The sequence below is a fragment of the Hydra vulgaris genome, chromosome 09, assembly GCF_038396675.1.
Source record: "Hydra vulgaris chromosome 09, alternate assembly HydraT2T_AEP".
NCBI lineage: Eukaryota > Metazoa > Cnidaria > Hydrozoa > Anthoathecata > Hydridae > Hydra > Hydra vulgaris.
The window spans coordinates 12,857,541-12,881,889 of record NC_088928.1 but is presented as its reverse complement, the minus strand read 5'-3'; the positions used below and the strand labels follow the sequence as shown (position 1 = coordinate 12,881,889).

The window sequence follows — 24,349 nt, the reverse complement described above, 5'->3', positions numbered from 1 at the left end:
AAAGTTTGATGTCATATGATGTCAACTTTCAACAAAGATTTAAAGATGCATGTGATGCCTATTTTTATTATTATTTAACTACAAATTTTTATTAAATTTTTACTTTTAGATTTTTTGTGTAACTTTTTAAACAATTTTAGTTTATTTTCTTATCGACTTAATTCTTTTTTTATCAACTTTAGTTACTTAATTTTCCAATCATCATTAAAAAAAAATATTTCTTTTAATATTTTGTTTTTTTATTGCAACAAATTTGTTTTTTGCACTATTTAATGTTATTAAATAAGAAAGATAAAATTTGTTTCATGTAGGTAGTTTCATGTTTATTTATCTAAAATTTGCCATGAAAATTAGCACTGTTATTGTTATTGCTCTAGTAATCTAAAAATTAAAAAATAAATTTTTAATTTTCTCATAACTTTTTTTTTGGAAAAATAATTTTGTTTTGTTAGATTTGTAGATAAAAAAATACTTCTATAAAAATACATATACTAAAAAAAAAATAGACATTTTTCAATCATTGTTTTTATTTTGTCAAGTCTTTATTGATGTCATATGACAAACACTTTAGAATTAAAATGAATTATTAAGTCTGTAGATTGAATCTGTAAAAGAGCTTTAAAACTAAACTAAAATGGCCGATCTTTAAGGTTAAGTTTTTTTGATAGTTTTTATTTTTTTGACAAAAAAAGATTTTTAATTTTTGTGTTTGTTAAAATTTTACTAAGAAATGTTTTGAATTAAATAAAATAACTTAAAATTATAATAGAGTTAATAATAGTAATAACAAAAAAACAATGATAGTAATATATATATATATAAATGATAGTAATGGTAGTTACTACTATTACTATCATTAAAAGTAATTATTAACAAGTTTTTTAATACTACCTTGATATATTAAAAACATATTAGTAAAAGGTGGTAGTCGAACTAAAAAGTGCAAAACTGTGCCACTGTTTGAATAATGAGAACTGTAATGGTAGGGAGGTGTTGCTTGAACTGGATCAAAAATTTTCATCTGTTCAAACTCTGATTTTAAATACTAAACAAAAGATACACTAAAAATAATATAAAAAACACAAAAAAAGATTTTTAGAAATTTTTAGATCTGCAATCCCTTTAACACAATAATTCCGGTAAATAAATAATACCAGTTTTAATGAATTAAAAAGATACCTAATTCAAGATATTATTTTTAAAAACATCTATTATCATAGCAGGAAAACTTTTTTAAAAGTTTTATGCACATAATGTATCAGCAAAACTAAAATATAAAAACAGCATATATATAAAGAAAAACATACATTATAATTTTCAATATACTTTTCTTCTTTGCTTTTATCTTGACAAGCAATAGGCTTACTCAGATTTCTACAGAAATTATTTTTTTTAAACGTATAAAAAATAATGATAAAAAATCAATAATTTAAATGAGGTTTTTAATTTTAGCAAAATTATCTAAGAAAAGCTAAACAAACAAAAAGCTAAACAAACAAAAAGCCAAACTAAGCCTTATAGCAATAGAAAAAATCTGATAAACCTGAAACTTTGAGGTAACCGTAGATCAAGTAAATCACTGTCATACTCAGCAAGAATAAATGGAAAAACTGGATATTGCATTAAATCATTGAATGAACGACCAGCTCTTTTATTTAATTCCATCAGATATTCAAAATTAGTTAGAGAACCATCACGCCACCTACAAAATAATTTTTAATTACTTTAAAGTTATATTTTATACCTTTTGTAAAACACATAAATGCAATGTATGTAAAAGTAGCTTATTCTGATATATACATGAGCAGTAGATGGGGCTTAGGCAGGAGAAATAACATAAACAATTTAGTTTTATTTATGTCAGTGGTTGTTTAGCAACATTAATAAAACACAAAACACTTTGAATCACTTAGCTCAAATTGTACAGAAAATTAAGCAAACCAAAAGTTGAATCAACAAAGTTGAACCTCAAATAACTTGAACTTTGTTAAGTCATTCGAAACATTCGAAAAGGTTTAGCAACACAATGAAGACTTTATTATTTGGTAATAAAATTACGTCTAAAAGGAGTCTTTTATTTAGAATTTATTAAACTATAAAACAATTGTTTTTTTTAAAAGGGTTATTATGAGTTATCTTTTAACAGTTTTTTTATAGCATTATTTGTGGTTGGAAAACTGAAAAACTGCTACCATTTAAACTTATTTTTTGACATATTTAACTTGTATTTTCTTCATGCATAAAATTTTTTAAGATTAGACTTTTTCTTTTTCTTAGTTATTCCAATTTTTGTTTTTGGTTTTTATCACCTGAAATCTAAAAAAGAATTGAGAACTATGTATTATTATATAATGTAAAAATATTTATGTAAAATGAAAGTGAAAAGGATTTAAAAGAAAAAATAAAAGTCAAAGAAAAAAAATTCAAACAAACAAATTTTTTAATTAATCAACTCTACTAAAGATTTTTTTTAACAGTTTTTGTTTTGTAACTTGTAATTGTGTTTATTTATTTATTTTTTAATGATTTTTTGTTATTTTTAATACATTTTCTAAAAGATTCTGTTGAAGAGATTTATATCTATTGAAGTGTAATTTTTTATTGGTTATTTTTAAAGTGCAACTTATTTATCTTAAAACCGATTGTCATTTTTTAATTTATTACTTTAAACAATTTTTTTCTATCATCCAACAATATTACTTATAATTATTTTATTTTCATTAGCTTCGCTGTTATTGATATAAAATATCTCAAATTTTTAATAATTAATGCTTTTTCTTCTTCTTTTTATTATAATTATTGTTATTATTATTACTTTTATCATTATTATTAATTATATATACTAGCTGTCTGGACCCGTAAAATACATCTTAGTAAGCGGTAGAAAGACTATGCATATCGTGTACTTTTTTAAATTATGAAAAAAAAGAATTATAACATAATTAACTTTAAAAAATTTTAAATACTTTAAAAAAGCCGCTGATAAATAAACCACTGATAAATAGCAGTCTAATTATTAGACTTAAAAATATGTGGATAAATAGCAAAATAGTCTAATTATTAGACTTAAAAATATGTGGAATAATGAACTTACCATGACCCGTAAAATACGGGTCACAGTCTATTCTATTATATTACCCATTTCTATACTTATTTTTTATATAGTTGTTTTATTTCAATAATTTTTAGAAAGTGGTAAAAAATATAAATCTGTCAAATCATTGTTTTGATTTAAGGATTAATGTTCGATACTTTATAACTTCTTATTGTAAAATTGTAAATTTCTATAAAAAACTGGGCACAGACTTTTTTTTAAATTGAGTTTCTATTAGGTTTTTATCAAATTTTTTCCAGACCACCCACAGCTTTTTAGGACACTCACCCCATTATCTAATTTTGAAAAAAATAAAAGTTTGAATATAAAATCTTTATTGCAATAAAAAAAAGTTGTCTATTTAATACGTGCAAAACGCACATTAATAACTAATTACCAAAGCACATTAATAACTTAAGTATCTCTATCATGACGTATGCGCAATAAATTTTTACTGGTGTTTTGATGTTTTTAGAAATTTTATTCTTTTTTAAAAAATTTTTCCCTTTTGTTTGTTATAGTATATAATATCTTTATATACATTAAGTATATATTATCTATAAAACTTCAAAAGTGTTTTATATATGGTTATGTATATAATATCTATAGAACTTTAAAAATGTTTTAGTATGTATTTTGAAATATGGAAAAAGATTTAAAAAAAAATTATGTGCAAGCATGAGGAGGATTGAACCATAGTAATTCAGTTCAGAAATGCAACGAGCTTACCACTTCAGCCACTAAGGCGTATTGTTTGATAAAGGCTTTAACACTATTTAATAAACAAAAGAATTTATAAAACAGCAAATAAGTGCTGCAAATCAAAATTAAGGAGTTGCAGCAATGCAATTTTAAGTAAAAGTAACACTGTAAAAGTTGATATAGTTTTTAACATTTCATAAATAAAAGTTTACATAAGTTACTTAGTGTAGCTCAAATGGTACAGAAAATTAAGCAAACCCATAAACTTATAATGGTGTAATGACTGCCATGAGTTCCACATCAAACACTCACAAGTGGGTAATGGCAGCAATAAATTCAATATTAATATATTATAAGATAAAGCTCTATATTTTTAATGTCTACTTAAAATTAGTGGAACTACTACTAGTACATATTCATGAAATTATTTTTTTAGAATATATATGATCAATTGATTATTACATTCATTTTATCCATTTATTTGGTGTTTTATTAGTAATAAATTTGTTTTGACGTTTACAAATGTTGCATACTGTTGCATAAAACGTTACATATTTATAATATAAAATGTTACATACAAATTGTTGCATAAAATGTTACATATTGTGACCTCTTATTGTTAAATTAAATTTGAAAACTGGTAAGTTATGCAATTTAACACAGACAATATCTTTGAAAATTTAATTTAAATAAAATTCCCTCTTTTTAATCCAATTATTTTCAGGTTTTCTTCATGTTTAATTTTTTAAAGTATACATATTTTTTTTGTTCCCTGAGTAATTTTTTTCTCCCTTCCTCCATTTCTAAATTCTTAAATGTTAGCTTTTTTTAATGAACACCAAAATGAAACAAAGAACTCAATAAAAGGTTATTATAAACTATTATAAACTATTATAAACTTTGCAAAAAAATTTTAAAAGCTTCTTATCAAAACTTACAATTGTTTAAGCGTTCCAATCATAGACTTTGATATAGAGAAACTTGTTGTTTCTGCTTTAGTTCATTTGTAAAAACAATAGTCTAATTATGATTTCTTACTTTTAGATTTAATTGAATATTGCTATAAACTAATTATTTTTTAAAAGTTTTGAAATTTTTAAAATACATTACTCTTATATAATTTTTGCACTAACTAAATTAATGCTTTTGGACCAATTAAATGCTATGTTAAAATCATTTTGCAATAGCAAAACATAATTTAAAGAGTTCAAATTTAATATGATTTTAGTTTCATCAGCTTATAGTTTAAAATTATATTTTGCTTGATGAGATGTCTAATATTATTCTTTATTTGATTGTTAATGTAAATAATGGATATTAAAGACCAAGCAACAATCTTTGTGGAACATTATACAAAAGTATATAAATATAATCAAATAATAATAAATATAAAATGTTTTAAAAATACAAATATAATCAATTGATATTTTTACATCTAAAAATAAAGAATAATTTTTTCTTTTCAGATTTGAACAATTAAAAATATTCAGATATTAAAAAAATAGAAATAAAATACAAATACAAACCGATTTGTTAGAGTATTAAAATCAGATTCTGTAGCAATTAAATTCGGAAGTTCTCTAGACATCAGATGATTAAACACTTCATCGCGAACCTTTTAAGACAAAATATCAAATAGATAAGTACATGTATTAATTTATGTGTGTATAAATATATACATATATATATATAAAAAAATATTTTATATATAAATCAACAAAAGTATTAAACTTAAAATATATATACAAGTCTTTATGATAAAAAAAAATCAATAGTGTGTAATTTAGCACTTTTAAAACTATATTGTCAGCAAGATTATGCCTACTATAAGGTTGTTAAAAGAAAACTTCAGTACAGCAAATTGGTGGTAACAGCACTTATAAAAAGTTCTTATCTGCTATCATACTATATATTATACTTTTTTTTTAATAAATGGTTTAATAATAACAAGTAAACAGCACACTGATAGACACAACCTCCTGCCAGTTAAATAGAAAAGATATTTTGATTTTCTTATCTTCTTATTCATTCTTTGCATTTGATCACTTCTTTTTAAGCACAATTTCTCATAAAAATTTTTTTTTTTTACAACAACTTAAACTGAGCGCATCGCTCAGTTTAAATTGTTGTAGAAAATTGCATCAAGCATACTAGCATTTCTTTAACAATATGCCAACTTAATGTCCTTTATGCATTCCTATACCATTCACTCAATCCTGACCAATTAGACGATCTGTTAGATGTTGAAAAAAAGATTTATATGTAACAACCATGATTGATCGGCCATCTTGAAATTCAGATTTTGTTTATTTCTATTAACCCTGACAGATTAAGGTCAAAAGAAATGAGTTTTAATGCATTTTTGTGCTTACTGAATTATATTTTTGTCAGTAGCAAATCAATTTTAGAAATCAGTGAAAAATTCTGATTTATTTGATTTGAAGTTTGATTAAAGTTGAATGAAAATGAAGAAGAATACTTGACAATATTACCAACTTGAAGAATTTTTTTTTTTTGAATTTCAAAGAATTTTTTCAAATAAAACACAATTTATTAACATAATAATAAAAAAAAACACGTAATAACCATACATGAACATAATAAATTAAAAATTTCTTAAAATATTTATACCTTTGTATCTTTAAAAGCAAGTAAAAATGTTCTTCCAGATGTCAAAAATATTTCCAATGCATTATCCTAAAATTAAAATTATAGTAATAATAATAATAATAATAATAATAATAATAATAATAATAATAATATGAAAACAGGTAAAATATAAGTAAATAAATTTTATAAAAATAAGTAAATAGTTTTTATAAATTTAAACTATTTTTATTTGAAGTAATAAAACTAAAAAATTTATAAAATGTATACAAGTATTATACTTTGTTGAAAGAATTATATATATATATATATATATATATATATATATATATATATATATATATATATATATATATATATATATATACAGTATTCTGAAAAAGTTAAGAACCACAAAAAAAGCAAATCATAATTTATTTTTATTTTTAAATTTTTTTTTAACCGAATATATTTTTCTGGTAAAAAGAATAATAATAGTAAATTTTAGAAAATAGACAAACAAAATAAAAAATAATAATAGTGATAAAAACTTTTAAACAAATAAAAAAAATGTATTTAAAGTTTTATAGGTAATTTTTATTTTAAAAAAATTGTGAAAAAGTTAAGAACCACAGAATAAAAAACGATAATTTTTACCACCTAATACCGCGTAATTCTACCATGAATTTTTAAGCACTCATTTATACGATTTGGCATTGAGTCTATTAAATTCTCTAAAATATGTTTGGGAACATTTCCAAGTATTGTTGGTAAAATATTGCGCAACTCCTCAAGGCTCCTTGGTGCTTTCTTGGCAATCTCTTTATCAAGCCAACTCCAAAGATTTTCAATGCAATTTAGATCTGGGCTATTTGGTGGCCAAGTTAGACGCTCAATATTTTTACTTTCGAACCATTCAGAGACAATTTTAGCCCTGTGACATGGTGCATTGTCTTGCTGAAAAATGAACGGAACGCTTTGCTCAAGTGCATCAATTGACGGTAACAAGTTGTTATTTAAAATATCGACGTAATAAGTAGAGTTGAGTCGACCATCAAATAATTTACACATACCGAGACCATAATATGTCATGCAGCACCATATTCCAACCGACCCGCTACCTTGTTTTGTTCTTTGAACGATACAATCGTGATTATATTTTTCTGAAGGCTGCCTGCGAATCATAATTTGGTTTTTTTGGTTATCAACCTCGATATTCATCTCATCACTGAACATTACTGTCCTCCATTTTTGTTTAGACCATTCTTTGACGCTTTGGCAAAATTCTTTTCGCTTTTTTATATGTCATTTGGTAAGTCGCAGTTTTAGAACAGCTTTTTTCCATAACATATTGTTAGCTAATAGTTTCCTACGCACAAGTGATGCCGAGGCTTGACGTCCATTTGAAAGCTTCCATTCCCTTCTTAATTCATGCGACGGCATGGTTCGATTTTTCTTTGCCAACCTGATTAAAAGGCGATCATCATTGGGTGTCGTCAAACGCGGTCTTCCAGAACGATGGCGATCAACGTAAGATTTCATCTCTTTGAATCTTTTGATGATTGTTAGCACCGAACTATGTGATCGCTTTACTATTCTTCCAATTTCGCGAGCGGATTTACCTTCCTGGTGAAAATGCACCACTTTTACACGATCTTCATAGGTAATAGCTTTTCTGCTCATTTTTTCAAAAGGAAAGAATTTTTTTTTGTTTGAAATTAAATACTTTTTTTAAAAGTATTTAAAAAAATTAATTTTTTTCAAATGTTTTTATTGGTTCTTTGGTAATAACTCAGGTCATTAAAAGAATATTTTAAAAAAAAGGGAAAAATAAATTTAAAAAGACGTTTCCGCCGCATTTAGCACAAAAAATTCTTTGTGGTTCTTAACTTTTTCACAAAAAAAATATAAAAAAAAATTAACACATAATATTTAATCCTTATTTTTTATAGGTTCTATTAACTAACTTTCAAAAAAAAAAATTTTTTCTTTTTTCTCATGCTATATTTAATGTTTGAAAAAAAAAGACTTTTATTATCTATAGAATAAAAATTAATTAAATTTATTTGAAAAATTTTTTATTTAGTGGTTCTTAACTTTTTCACAATACTGTGTGTATATAAATATATATATATATATATATATATATATATATATATATATATATATTTATATATATATGTATATATATATATATATATTTATATATATATATATATATATATAAATATGCACTTAGAAACACATACACATACACACACACACACACACACACACAAACACACACTTATGTATGATTGATTTTGATTTAACTCACTACAATGGTGTTTGCTACCAAAATGTGTTTCTATAAATTCTATAGTTCTTCTAAATACTAAAATAATGTGCTACTATAAATTATAAATAAATGTGTACAATGGTGTTTGCTAAATACTATACTTCTTCTAAATACATCAAAAATTATAAACATATAGTTCGTTCATTTTTAAAGTCTTCAATAACATTAGGGACTCTCTATCTGTTTTTTAGCTTATATTTCTATAGTGATTTTAAAATTTTTTCTTACTATGAAATATATATTATGCAAAATGAGCAACAGAGTTTATGTATTTCCTGTAAGCAACTTCAATTCAATGTATGTTGCATGTATATACATGTGTTATATATTTCATATGTTCAATTATGCATCATTATATATGTTATATGCTAGTAATCTATTTTAAAGGTTTTTTGGTTTGAACAACTAAGTTGTAGAGTTTGAACAACTAAAATGTAGAGTTTAAAAGACAGGAATAAAACATAAAAAAATATTCAAATAACAAATAAAAATAAATCAACATAATTCTTTCCTTTTTCTTAATCAGGAATATTTGATATAGGAATATTTAAAACAGAAAAGATAATATGATTTGAACATTGATAAACAGATGACACAGTTCACTGTAGCTTCTCAGCTCAACATTATGAGTCAAACAATTCAATTCAATTGAATTACTTTATATTGGTTAATGCAAAAGACTTAGTTTTATATTTTATTGACAATTAGGGTATACAAACTTTCTATTCAGTTCTAAACCTTGCAGTGGTTGAGTAGCAATAGCTTATCAAGTGAAGGGAATACCACCTGGTACAGACATTTTCTGTGACCACTGCTTCATAAGCATTATTTTGATTGAATAGAGTGTATATAAAAGAATATATAATAATATATAGAGTATATGTAAAAGTATATAAAGAGTATATATAAAAGAATATATGATAAGTAAACAAATTTACATTATTAAAACTATGCTGAAAAATTGTGTTCCAAAATCTGTAAATCAGTTATTAAAAGATCTTGCTCATCCAGAATGAGAATCAACTGATATGTGTGTTCAAGAAGATCAAAAAACTGTGATATTTCTTAGTGTTGGTAAAACAAGAACCCAATACTAATGGCTCCAACTTCACATAGTGTTGCCCAACTGAATCAATAATGTTTTTGGAACAAGCAAACTCAATCAAGCAAACTCTATAATACAACAAAAAAATAGGTGGTGTTGGTTTGTGTGATTGGATAATCAGTTTCTACAGAACTATGTCAAGAACAAAATAAAGGGCCTGTGAAAATAATAATGCATCTGATTTACCTTGTCTTTGTGAGCTTATACATCAACATGTGTCCAACATGTGTAAAACACTTGCCAACTATTGATAAAACAGTCATTAATGCTGTTTGAAAAAAAAAAAAAATAACTTTCTGTAACGTTCACTATTGTTTAGTTGCTGAACTATACTTTAAATACTTAATAATAACTTAGTAACCAACTAATAACTTAGTAACCAACTAAAGTAATACTTAAAATTACTAAACATATACTTTGATTACATAATTAGTTAACTAATTATGTCCAATAATTAGTTAACTAATTATGTAATCAAAGTATAAGTATATAATTACATAAATTATATATTATTACATAAATTATAGATAATTAATAATATTTTGGACATCATTAATTATCTATAATTTATGTCATTTAAGTCATTTAAATAAGTTGTGTGTTTTTCATGGCTTTATTGACTAATTATTATAAAAATAACAGTAAATATTGGCAAAATAATTAACTTTATGCTTGACAGAGAGGGGGATACATATTCCTAAAGGAGATTTTTGAAGACTAAAAAAAAAGGATAAAAACTGAGCAGTTCAGGTTAAACAAAGAAAATTATTGATAGCAAAAAGAAAACATTTTATTAATAGACTAAAAATTGACTCAGAGTCAATTATGTTAAGTCATGGTTTCTAGCAAAAAACTGGTGAATTTAACCTAATAAATAATCAAATTATTCTTATAGGTTAGATCTAAAACTTAAAAAATCCAAAGCTTTAATTTGTGAGAATCCGATTTTTAAATGAATGTAACTTTAGTCAGTTTTAGATAAATGATTTTTGAATATAAAATATAAACTATAAACTATTCAATAAAATTTATTGGTATTATGGGGTGACATAAATAGTGTTGAAAAATAAACTTCAGAATAGTGTCGAATATATTAAAAAGGCCTAATGTTGCAAAAAGAAAAAATAGTGTTGCAAATGAATTTAATAAATCGTGTCGAAAACAAAAATAAGGAATAATGTCGCAAATAGTAAAAACAAAGTGTCACAAATAGTTAATTTCAGCAATTGCTTACTTATTTTGTTTATCTTTATAGCATATGGCTTTTACAGAAAAAACAAAGAAAAAAACAAAGAATAATGAAAGAAAAGATTGCTACCAAACCACAAACCCTCAGTCTATGTAGCAGCACTCCTTTGTGGCAGCAGGCTATAAAATAGTTGGTGCATGTACTGAAGCCCTTGGCAGCAGGCTATTTCAGTATGACATCAGACATGCTATTTAAACACAAATTTAGGCCATTCTCATGTTACGTGTGTGACTCTGGTACAAAACTTTTGCGGTATAAGAGGCTATAAAAAAATGTTTAATAAAGATATGCAAGATATATATTGCAATTATAATAGTAGGGGATATACCTGATATAAAATAGTATTTTTCGTAAGAATTTATGTATTGCACATACTAATAAAATGACAGATTAGTTGCGTTACGTGAGCGATGTGTACGAAAATATTATTTTGAATTTCGAACTTTGATTACAATTTTCTGCTAATTGGCTATGATTAAAAAAAAAAAAATTCGTCCGTTAATGGTAAAATATTGGTGTTTATAAATTATATTTTCATTTGTCATAATTACAAGACCTTCATGGAAATAAATTATAAACTCTTGCGTTACATGTGTGACAAGTTTTGTTAGGTGTGTGTACGAATTTTAAATAAATTTTTAAATTTAAAACAAATTTTTTTTTTAAATTATATTTTATTAACATAAAGCCTATACTTGATTAAAGATCCAACTTAATAACACTTTTAAATGATTGCTTTTTCAAAGTTTTAATTTTTTCAGCTTTATTTTACCACTATACATTGTATCATCATTCTGCACAGAGCACCAACCATTATTAGCCATTTCCAAAGATGTAGGTGTTATTTTAAGGAATACATCATTAACATATTTTATTTGAAAATCAGATGATCTTAAATCACTAGTTTTGAAAAATGACAAACATCCTTTTGAAGCATTGACAAGATGAATTTTTTGAATGCCTGGTGTTTTTTGACTTCTTACCAAGGTTTTTCTTTGTCTATTTTACTACTGATTTCATCGTTGCTTATGTGAAGAATAGTAGTAGATACCATTAATGGTTTCAGAACATTGAAAAAATCCATAGATGCTTGTACACATACTTTCTCATTCTTGCTCATTCATTTCATTTGAACAAGTGACTTTGCTCTTCCTCCAACACCATCTACAACCCCCTTTCCATGGGAAGTTGCAAAATATTTCCATTCAAATGTTTTTTTAAACTGGAAAGATAACTGGTTGAGTAATTTCTTCATAAATTTATATTTAAGTTCTGAAGATGCGCCATCAGTGAAAAGAGTTTCAGTATCAGTATTACAATTTTCAAACATAGTCGTTTCAAAATTAGTGGTTCATTTAATTTCTCAATAAAGCAGTTAGAGTTGCAACTCAAAAAAAACATGCGCATTTTTTTTATAAAAAAACACATTTTTTTTGCAAAAAAAACAGGCCTGTCCAAAAAACATGTTTTTAATGGTTTTTATTTGGTTTTTTTAGGTGTCCATTAAATTTTATATATCAATTATCCTTTAAAAAGTTACAGTGTCAGTAAACCTTCAAAATATACATGTTTTTTATTAAATGTAATGTATTTTACCCTATATAATATTTCTTACAAATTTATAGAGTTGCAACCCAAAAAAAACTGTTTTTTCTTCTTAAAAACTGTTTTTTATAGTTTTTTTTATTTTTTATTTTTTTAGTATTTATTAAATTTAAGATATTAATAATACTTGAAACAGTTTCAGAGGCATTAAACCTTCAAAATATGAATGTTTTCTATTAAATAAAATGCATATTTAAAAAAAAAACAGTATTAAATATTAAAAAAAAAATTAAGTAATTTTTTTAATATATCTCAAAAAAACTATACTAGTAGCTACTAGTTAATTGTAAGTATAACACTACTGAATGAATGAAATAAAAATGTTATTTCAGCAGTGTTATTTCATTCATAAAAATGAATGAAATATCACTGCATTGCAAAATACAAAAATGAACCAACAGTTATAAAAAATTTACTTTAATGTTTTATTTACTTTTGTTTATTACTCTTGAAAATTTTAATAGTTTATTTCTTTATTTTATATATTTCAATTTTAAACAGAGTTTAAAATTGAAATTTTAACTAGTTTTAATTATTGGAATTTAAAATTGAAATAGTTTGGTTTATTTTGAAGACTTAATTTTGTTTTTTATAAGTTTTTTTATCTTGGATTCATTTGAGTTTAGAAAATTTAAATCATTTTTTTCAAATGTTTATTTAAATTGCAATTAGATAGCTAAAATTTTATTTATTCAAAAAGTATTCAAGTAAATAAAAATAACACAATAACTAAGTTTATATAACTATTTAAAAAAACTTAATATTAAACAATTTTAAAAATATTGTTTATATTTATTTAAAAAAAAAAAGAAATCTAAAAAAAAAAATGCCAGGCAGAAAGAAATGTTTTGTAGCTACATTGTTCAATGAGGCACCTTTAGAATCTGGAGGTTCTAAAATTCAACAAGTTATATGCAAATTTTGCAGCTTAAAGCTATCAAAAAATGGCACTCGAATGACCGAGCACATTGCAAAATGTATGAAATGTGGAGATCAAATAAAAAACAAATATTTGAACGATATGCCTTTTAAACAAAAGAAAGTTCAAACTGAACTAATGATGGAAGAAGATATTCCTGAAAACTTACCTATTCAATGTATGGAAAAAAAGGAAAAAATATGCTTATCATCTGCTATATTGCAAATTCCAATTGAGTCCTTCTTTCGAACCCCAAGCTGTTGTGGAAACCAAAGTAGGTCTACAACCCCTAAGTTTGGAGACTGTAAGCCAAATAAAACCAATTCAGATAAGCCTCCCTTGAAACGATTGCATTCTTCAACAAGAGTTCCATTCACACCTCAGAAAAATAAAATTGCATCCTACATTTTCTCGGACAAAATGACTAATGAACAAATAGTAAGAATTATATTTAGAATATTTAATACTTTCAAATATTTAGCAAACTTTATTTAGTACATAAGTAATTTTTGTAATAACAATTTTTGTAAATTTCATGTTTTTACAGGATGAATCGCAAATGGATTTAGCACACGCTGTCTATGGTACTGAATGCTCATTAAGAGTTTTTGAAAATAAACTATGGATAGACAGCTTTGCAAAATTGAGACCTGCATTTAAATTACCTAACCGTGATATGTTGTCTAATTCCCTACTTGAAAGGGTTTATAATGAAACCTCAACTATCGTTAAAGAACTTGTGGGAACTGCTTTAAGTGTAGCAATTTTGTGTAATGGGTGGAGCAATATCAGGCAAGGAAAATATGATTTAAAATAGTAGGACTATTTATCTACGTTCTGATTTGTGCACTAGTATAGGAGTATCCAATACCTAGATACTTTTAAACGTTATATAACAAAATTATGTAACAATGTAAGCTGCACATATATAATTTAGGTGCATTCTAACTTCATGTGTATAATTCATAAATAATAAAAATCAGTAATAAAGATAGATTTTACTATTTACAGGAATGAAGGAATCATTAATTTTGTTGTAACGGTACCTCAACCTATATTTTGGACCAGCATAGAAACAGGTAGTCTTTTTAGATTAATTTTAGTTATCATGTCTTCAGATTTGTCAGATAGCAAGTTTTATTTTATATTCTCCAAAGTTGTAAAGTTTTTCAAAAATATTTAAGTTTTTATAGTTTATTATAATTATTAAACGTATAACTCTTTATTTAGGCGCAGAAAGTCATACTGGCGAATATATGGCAAATATAGTTAAAAAAATATTATGCGATGTTGGACCTATGAAAGTTCTTGGTGTTTGGACTGATAATGCAGCCAATATGAAAAAAGCATGGCAACTAATAGTTACTGAATTTCCTCACATATATCCTTATGGATGCCTGGCACATACCTTAAATTTAATTTTTACTGATGCGAGTAACTTGAAATCAATAGCAGATTCCCAAAGAAATTGCACAATGGTGGTAAAAGGGATAAAGAACTCTCAAATTTTATCAGCTTTGTTAAAAAAACATCAGCAGAAATCAGGACAAATCATTCAACAATCACTAAAGCTTCCAGTAACAACTAGGTTTATTAAAAATTAATTTTATAATAAAATTAAACATAAAAACATAAAAAATAAAACATAAAAAGTATTATTATAAATTTTTAAAAAATTTGTATTACATTATAAATCATAATACTTAGTATGGAAATAACATTAGGCAAATAATTATTTAATTATAAATAAATATATTCTTCAGATGGGCTTCAATTATACATTGTATGGAAAGTCTTCATAACAACAGATTAGCACTACGGGGATTAGCTATTGACGATGAAACAAAATCTCTTGCTAAGCCTATTCAAAACCTATTGTTGTCAGAAGTGTTCTGGGATAAAGTGGATGGGTTTATCAAGTTATTAAAACCAATAGCCATAGCCATTGCAGCAGTTGAAGGAGATAAATTAAGTCTCTCCATTGTTGCAAAAACATTTTCAGATTTAGAAAAGTCTTTTCAGGACAATATCCTTTGCAGTCCAATTCTAAAAAGCAAGGAAAATGCTATGATGGAAATAATTGCCAAAAGAAGGAAATTTCACATTCGAAACATTTATCTTGCTGCAAATTTAGTGGATCCACGTTATAAAGGATGTCATATCTCTGGAGATGAAATGGTGAGTATTTTCAGAATTTAATCCTCATTTAAATTAATTGAAAAAAAAGGAAATTATATTTAAAATGAATTAAGATGCCTTATTTAAAACATCTTCTTTAGATTGATGCCATTGAAACGCTACATAAATTAGGAAAAATGGATTCTTCTATTAAAGAATGTGATGACAAAATTTTGGGTGAGATAGCTGATTATAGATCAAATGAAGGACTTTTTGCAAAACCTTTTAAATGGGCTTCAGTAAAACATTCATCTCCTGTAAATTGGTGGAAGGGAATATGTTGTTCTTGTGCTCCAATACTATCAAATATTGCAAGTAAAATTTTATTACTTCCACCAACAAGTGCTGCAGTCGAAAGATCATTTAGTAGACAATCTTGGATCCACAATCAAAAACGGAATAGATTAACAAATGACAGAGCTTCAAAATTAGTATTTATATCACATAATTTACAACTCAAAAATCTAAAATGTAATGCAGAATCATCAACAAGTCAAAGCCAAGAATTTTTTCTGGACAATGGTACTTCACAGAGTTTAGAGTCAGAGGTATCAAGTGACTCTGAAGAATATGGATTTGACTTTACAATAGAAGACCTTAATGAACAAGAAAGCCAGAATACAGAGTCTTTTGTTAATTAAAAATAAATTTTTCAAGTGATGTACTATATATTTATCATATATCATGTTACTATTATATATTGTATTACATTTATAATAAAAATAGAAATTAAATAAAAGTAAATAATTTTTTTTAATCTAAAAAAACAAAAAAAACTAAAAAAAACAAAAAAAACACAAAAAAAACATGTTTTTTTTGCAAAAAAAAACACAATTAAAAAAAAACGGTTTTTTTTGCAACTCTAAAAGCAGTAAACACTATCTTTGCCCTCGTCTTTTGTGTCCGAACAGATGAGATATGTTTTACAATCATTATTAAAAAAAAACAGCACCTGTAAATAATTGAACTGAATTTCTACTCCACAACGCACTTTGTACTTAATTTTGATATTCACAAACATATGCCATTGCAAAATCAACTTGAAGAATTCTTTTTCCTGCAGTCCTCTTGTCCTTCTCAAATTCAGCTGCTTGAATTCTTTTTATTTAAACATGTTCTTGGAATTTAGATAAAGAAAATAGTAATTTCTCTATTACTTCCCCCTTGCACCCATTTTTTGATTGTAATTGAAGACGACCAGAGTCATTTTTGCTCCACTGTTGCCACGCAACCTGCTCAGCTGGATTCAAGTTTTTTGAGTGATTTTTTTACTGTGTTTTTGCATTGCAGACAGTTTCCGAGCCAACAAGATGAATTAAGCGACTGTGAATTACAGAGATTATCTAACCACCATAAACTATTATAGTTGATGCATAATGCTTTAAGTAATAATCCAAAATTCTCATGCAATTTGCACTTACACTGGTCTACAGGTGTGTCTTCTAAAAGAAGTACATTTTTAGGCCTCAGTTTACAAAAAGTAGAAAAAGGCATAAGCTCTCCATAGGTTGATTGAAAAATAACATGTGCTTCTCTCAAAAACATTGTCAAAAAGTATTTTCTCAATCTCTTTTTCTTTTTATTTTCCCACACTGTGATTTCATCTTTCAGACCAGGCATTGCATAGACAAAGTCTAGTCTGTAATAAAAGTCTGTAATTATCATTTTTACTGGTATCACTTGATAATTTCTTTTCTTTTATTTCAATTTTATTTTTAAAAATAAAACCAACATGATTTGCCGAACTTTTATTTTCAATTTTTAAATATTTTAACAAAATGTTTTAATCTACTTCTAATAAATATTAGAAGTGGATTAAAACATTTTGTTTTAATCCACTTCTAATATTTATTTCCTGGTTTCTAGAATTTATTATTTTTATTGTGTTTAATGTTGTACATATAACATTAACGATAAAATTGTGTTACGTGTGTGACCCAATTTATTTCCCTTTTTTTTAGGTATAGCATTTTTCTATATCTTTAATATTTTTTACTTATAATTCAAAATATATTTTAAAAATTTATTGTATTTCGCTCACAAATAAAACTTTTAGTTGTTTTTTGTTATGTATGTGACATCACAACAAGGGTATTTACTAATTTGTAAAATATATTTATCCATATTCTTTCAAAATATTTTTTTTCTGTTTGAATTATAAAAAAATAGTTATGATAATGATTTTATGAATAAACATTATATTAGATAATTATTTATTATAATAAACATTATATTAGATAATTATTTATTATAATAAATTAAAAATAATACACTGCTATTAAAAATTAAAAAATTAAGAATTTTATGAACAATAAAAATATATGTCAATATTTTTCTATACACTTTACAAAAACTTCTAAATTTATTCTAAAATATAAATTTAGTATGTTTTTAATGAAAATATGCAAAAAGATGATCAAAATAACGTCTGAAAAATTAGCTCTCTGGTTTCACTAATTTGAGAATCGCCCATTTATAGTTATTATTATTTTTATTTTTGTTACTATTCATTAAACTCATTTGCGACATTATTTCTTTTTTCTATTCTCGACATTATTCATTAAACTCCTTTGCGACATTTAATCCTTTTTTCTATTCTCGACACTATTCATTAAACTCCTTTGCAACATTAGTCCTTTTTTTATTTTCAACACTACTCGTTAATTTCATTTGCAACATTATTCCTTATTTTGTTATTCAACAATCAACAACGCGACAACTTGCGACACTATTCCTGTTTTACATTTTAGATAATCAAAATTTTGTGACACTATTCCGCCACACTATATTATGCTCAAATAAATGTATATTTATATGATACATGTATATCGGTTAAAATAAAAAAAAATAAAACGTAAAAAATGTTCCAATAAACATTTTTAAAAATCATTTAAAAAATTACATTACGAGTTCTGAAGCAATGAAAAAAAGGTTATCATTAAGTATCTGACACATTTAGTCTCTAATTTTGCTTATTATTTATATTGTTTCCATTGATCAATGAGCTAGAGGTAGCAAACTTTAGTTTTTGGGTTGTAAGGTTTATAATGTTTTATAATTTTCAACTTTAACTATACATATAAATTTATATATATATATATACATATATGTTATTTTTTATTTAAATAAAATATATATATATATATATATAAATTAATTTTTACTAATTTATTGCTCTGTTCTTTTAGAACATTGAGCACTCTGCTTTTAGAATACACTAACATAATTTATATATATATATGTATATATATATATATATATATATATATATATATATATATATATATATATATATATATATATTGCATATACTTGATACCTGCAGAGAATAACGCCGTTTTAAAATTTCACGAATTTCATCATACTTCCATGATATTGATATGTCTTTCTCACTGAAGAAGGTCTTTTATAAAACATAACAAATGTTTTAATATGATAAAATATAAAAAAATAATAAACAAAAAAGTTATGTTTTATTTATGAAAAAAAAAACACAAAATATTATAATAACAGCAAGTTAAAAAAACTTTTTCTGTTACCCAACAACTTTTTTGTTATTGAGTAACAAAAAAACAAAAAAACTTTGAACTTTTGTTACCCAAAAAAAGGTATTAACATTTTAATTCAATGTAATTAAAACTTTAATTGATTTCTACATTTATTTTTTCTATAAGGCTTTTTAGCAGCATTTTTGTTTATGGCTCCAACAAGTTGAAAGTTTTTATTTATTACATTTAAATTAAGAAAATTAGAAAAGTAAAAAAGATGAAAAATATTATTCATTTTTATTTTCTGTTAGTAGGCGATTTTTATTTCTCATATCATTCGATCTCACCAAGTCTGCTCTCAGATTGGCAAGCATAAATAACATTTATAAACATATTGAAAAAAAATCTTGAGCAATTTATATATATTTTTTACAAGAAAAAATTCTATAACCCATTTTTAGTTTTTTAGGCATAACCAGCTTAATCATGCTTCATAAAATATTTTAACAAGAAACTTTTTTTTGCATTTGAAGAGTACTATGTAGATAACTTTAAATTTTAATCAAAGGAGGCAGCTCTAACAAATGAAACTTTTATATATTGAGTTGCTATTTTTTTATATGTCCTTTTAACTCCTTAAAAATTAAAGAAAATGGAGATTACGACTATAATAACAAAATACTTGAGTTTTATCTTCCTCTTCTAGCATATCTTCTGCTACAAAATACAAATGTGTTTCACCTAAAATATATTTTTCACAGATTATATATCTCTGTAATCTGGTATAAAACATATTGCTTAAATTTCAAAATCAACTTTAAATGTATTAAAAAAGCTGAGCTTTTAATTATATTAGTATATAATAAGTAATATAAAAACACACCAATTAGAAACTCTCCAGCACTCTTGGCAGCAGGTGTTACTCTTTGACAATGGTAAGGAAATCTAAGGTGTATATTTACATATATATATATATATATATATATATATATATATATATATATATATATATATATATATATATATATATACAGTATGCAAAAAAAATAATCGTACACCTAAAAAAAAATCATAATTTTAAAGATTCCATCAAAAATATGAGTTGTCCGTTAAAATATTTAAAATTTTTTTTTAGATATCTTATCAAGAATATATTTGTGTATTGGTGAATTAATTGCTTTTCAACCTATTGAATTTTACACAATTGATCTAATGATGCATAAAATTGATTGCAAAAAAAATAATCACACAGTTCAAAAGTAATGTCAAATTGATCAAATTTCATGGAAATTAGTATCAAGTGGAGCCTTCTTTAGTCTTGATGGCCTCATCTAGATGATTTGGCATTGAGTTGATCAAATTTTGGGTCTCTTTTGTTGTTATATTATCCCATGCCCTCATTATAGCTTTTTTCAAGTTGTCTTTGCGTCTAAATGCTCTTTTGCCAATTTTTCTGTCCAAAAAGTACCACTAATTTTCTATTGGATTCAAGTCTGGATGGCCATTCCAAAACACTGATTTTATTTGTGTCAAAACATAAAAGATTATGCTTCTTAACAATTGAGAAAACTACATCTTCTCAATTGTTAAGAAGCATAATCTGATGGGAACTGTTGCTAGTGTGGCTGGTAGAGAACGAAAACACAAGACCACAAGTGCAATTGATCAAAATATCATTAATGTCATCATTAATGTGAAAAAAAATAGATTTGTTTCGGCAGCTAAATTAGCTTTAAAAATTCAAGAATATCATAACATCACAGTGACTCCTCAAACAATCATAAACTATATAAGAGAACAAGGATATAGAGGTAGAGTGGTTCGAAATTGGAATTTGCAAATTGGAAGTAATTAAAAATGCTGATATCATATTCGAAAAAATTTTGTGGTCAGATGAGTCAAAATACAATCTCGTCTCATCAGATGGAGTCTAAAAAGTGTGGCGAAAAAAAGGAGTAGCTTATAAATTGAGTTGTTTGCAAGGTAGTGTAATGTATGGAGGAGGAAATGTGATGGTTTGGGGTAGTATGAGTTGAAAAGGAGTGGGGAAATTTACATTTATTAATGACAAAATGGATGCTTCAATGTATTGTGAAATTCTCAAAGCTAACTTGCAACCATATACATAAAAATTGAGAATGGGAAGCGATTTCATACTTCAGCAAGATAACCATCCAAAACATACCCCTAAGAAAACAAAGGTATACATCGACATAAATAACATCAATGTTTTGGAATGGTCATCTCAAAGTCTGGACTTAAATCCAATAGAAAATTTGTGGTATATTTTGGATAGAAAAATTGGCAAAAGAGCATTTAGACGCAAAGACAACTTGAAAAAAGCTATAATGAGGGCATGGGATAATATAACAACAAAAGAGACCCAAAATTTGATCAACTCAATGCCAAATCATCTAGATGAGGCCATCAAGACTAAAGAAGGCTCCACTTGATACTAATTTCCATGGAATTTGATCAATTTGACATTTTTGAACTGTATGATTATTTTTTTTGCAGTCAATTTTATGCATCATTAGATCAATTGTGTAAAATTCAATAGGTTTGAAAAGCAATTAATTCACCAATACACAAATAAATTCTTAAAACAATACTTGATAAGTTATCTAAAAAAAACTTTTAAATATTTCAACAGAAAACTCATTTTTGATTTTTTTTTCAAGAATACGATTATTTTATATATATATATATATATATATATATATATATATATATATATATATATATATATATATATATATATATATATATATATATAATTCTAGGGTTGCACAAGGTCTAACTTTCAACCTTTCATTTCTTTATATACCAATATTTAGTTCCCAATGTACTACTAATTAAAATTATTTTTGATATATCTCGATATTTAGAATTGCACAATAAACTTAAAGTTATTTGAGTCATGCGGGTTAAATGTAATAATAACAAATGTATAAAAGTCTGAATTGCTATCCCTATTTTCAAAAATCTGTTATCCCTATTTTCAAAAATTCTGGAGAACGATCTGATTTGTCTAACTACCATCCCATTAGTCTTCTTCCTATCATAAGCAAGGTTTTTGAATCTTTAATTAACAAACACTTAATTTCTCATCTTGAATCTAATAACTTACTTTCTGACCATCAATATGGATTTCGATCTTCTTGTTCTACAGCTGATTTGCTAACAGTAATAACTGAAAGGTTTTATCGTGCATTTGATAAAGGTGGAGAGGTTAAGGGCATGGCTCTTGACATTTCAAAAGCTTTTGATAAAGTTTGGCATGCTGGTCTTCTCCATAAGCTTTCTTCTTATGGTGTATCTGGCAACATCTTTAAGATTATTGAATCCTTCCTTTCCAATTGTAGTATAAAAGTTGTCCTTGATGGATAGCACTCTTCTTCTTATTCTGTAACTTCAGGGGTTCCTCAAGGTTTTATCGTTGGCCCTATACTCTTTTTAATTTACATTAACTATCTTCCAGATATTCTCACAGCTAAGGTGGCATTGTTTGCTGATGATACTACCATTTATTCTTGTCATGATAAGAAACCAACACTCTCTGATTGCTTGGAGGGGGCATTTGAGCTTGAAAAGGATCTCACTTCTGCTACAGCATGGGGCTCACAGTGGCTAGTGAACTTCAATACAGATAAGACTCAATTTTTTTCAGTCAATCGTTATCGCAATAATTTAGATCTTCCTATATTTATGAACGATGATGTACTCGATGAGTCATCTACTCTTCATCTTCTGGGATTAACTCTTACTTCCAACCTTTCTTGGAAACTATATATCATATCAGTTGCAAAATTAGCATCTACTAAGGTTGCATCTCTTTATCGAGCTCGTCACTTTCTTACTTCGGATTCTATTCTCTATCTCTATAAATCTCAAATCCAGCCTTGTATGGAATACTGTTGCCATATCTGGGGCGGTTCTTCTAATGATGGCCTTTCTCTTTTAGACAAGGTGCAAAAACGCATTGTAAACATAGTTGGACCTGCTCTTGCAACCAATCTCCAACCATTATCACATCGCCGTAATGTTGCTTCTCTTTCTCTTTTCTACAAATACTATAATGGGCACTGCTCTAAAGAGCTAGCGTCTCTTGTGCCATCAACTAAAATTCATTCTCGTGTTACTCGTCATTCCATTAAGTGTCATCCTTTTTCTGTGACTGTTCCTAAGTGCTCCAAAAACGCTTATTCGTCAATTTTTTTTCCTCGAACATCAGCTCTTTGGAAATCGCTACCTCCATCATGCTTTCCTGATTCATACAATTTGCAATCCGTCAGCCAGTTTTTCATGTATATATATGTGTGTGTGTGTGTATATATATATATATATATATATATATATATATATATATATATATATATATATATATATATATATATATATATATATATATATGTTTATATATATATACACACACATATATATACATATATATATATGTGTGTGTGTATTTATGTATATATATGCATATTAGGATGTTGACTTTTTGGTATCTCCAGTTTCTTTTATAAGAGTCTGAAAAGTCATTGGTTTTATTTAACTTTTAAAAAAAGTCACCAACCATGATCTTTGAATACACACTGGCTCCCAAAAAAAAATTCACTGATATATGGGAGCACTGATAGGAAAGTAATCAAGGGTCATGGTGGGTGACCTTTATCAAAAATTAAATAAAACCAATGACTTTTTAGTTACTTTCAAACCAAAGTTCATCTGTTTTTTATACAGAAAACTGGAGATACCAAAAATTTATCAAAAAGTCAACACCCTAATGCCTATGTATGTACATATTTGAGCGACCCACAATAACGTTTTTTTTTTTTGTTGAAATTTTTTATCTGATTTTTTTTTACTTTCGACCTTTTATTTGTTTACTTTTGATTAAATGTATTTTGATGATTTTGTACAACTTTGATGATTAAATGATATTGTAAATCTTTGTAGCAATAAGATGATGTTCAGGGATTTTTGAAGACATTTATATATCACTATGATCAGTTGAAATTCAGGCTATTTTAAATAAAATTTCTTAAAAAAACCACTTAATGAATTTAATGATTTTTTTTT

General features: G+C 25.6%; 1 protein-coding gene across 1 annotated transcript in view; it reads right to left on the bottom strand.

The window, feature by feature from the left end:
- LOC100198694 (lysosomal-trafficking regulator) overlaps window positions 1-24,349 on the bottom strand; it is a 144,971-nt gene that overhangs the window by 28,210 nt on the left and 92,412 nt on the right. Inside the window, exons 38-45 of the mRNA XM_065804763.1 lie at window positions 20,148-20,209; window positions 19,947-20,005; window positions 19,096-19,179; window positions 6,428-6,493; window positions 5,323-5,411; window positions 1,544-1,702; window positions 1,308-1,374; window positions 892-1,045 (exon numbers count right to left, since the gene is read on the bottom strand). Of these exons, the coding sequence (XP_065660835.1) occupies window positions 892-1,045; window positions 1,308-1,374; window positions 1,544-1,702; window positions 5,323-5,411; window positions 6,428-6,493; window positions 19,096-19,179; window positions 19,947-20,005; window positions 20,148-20,209 (740 nt within the window). The remainder of the gene's footprint in view (window positions 1-891; window positions 1,046-1,307; window positions 1,375-1,543; window positions 1,703-5,322; window positions 5,412-6,427; window positions 6,494-19,095; window positions 19,180-19,946; window positions 20,006-20,147; window positions 20,210-24,349) is intronic.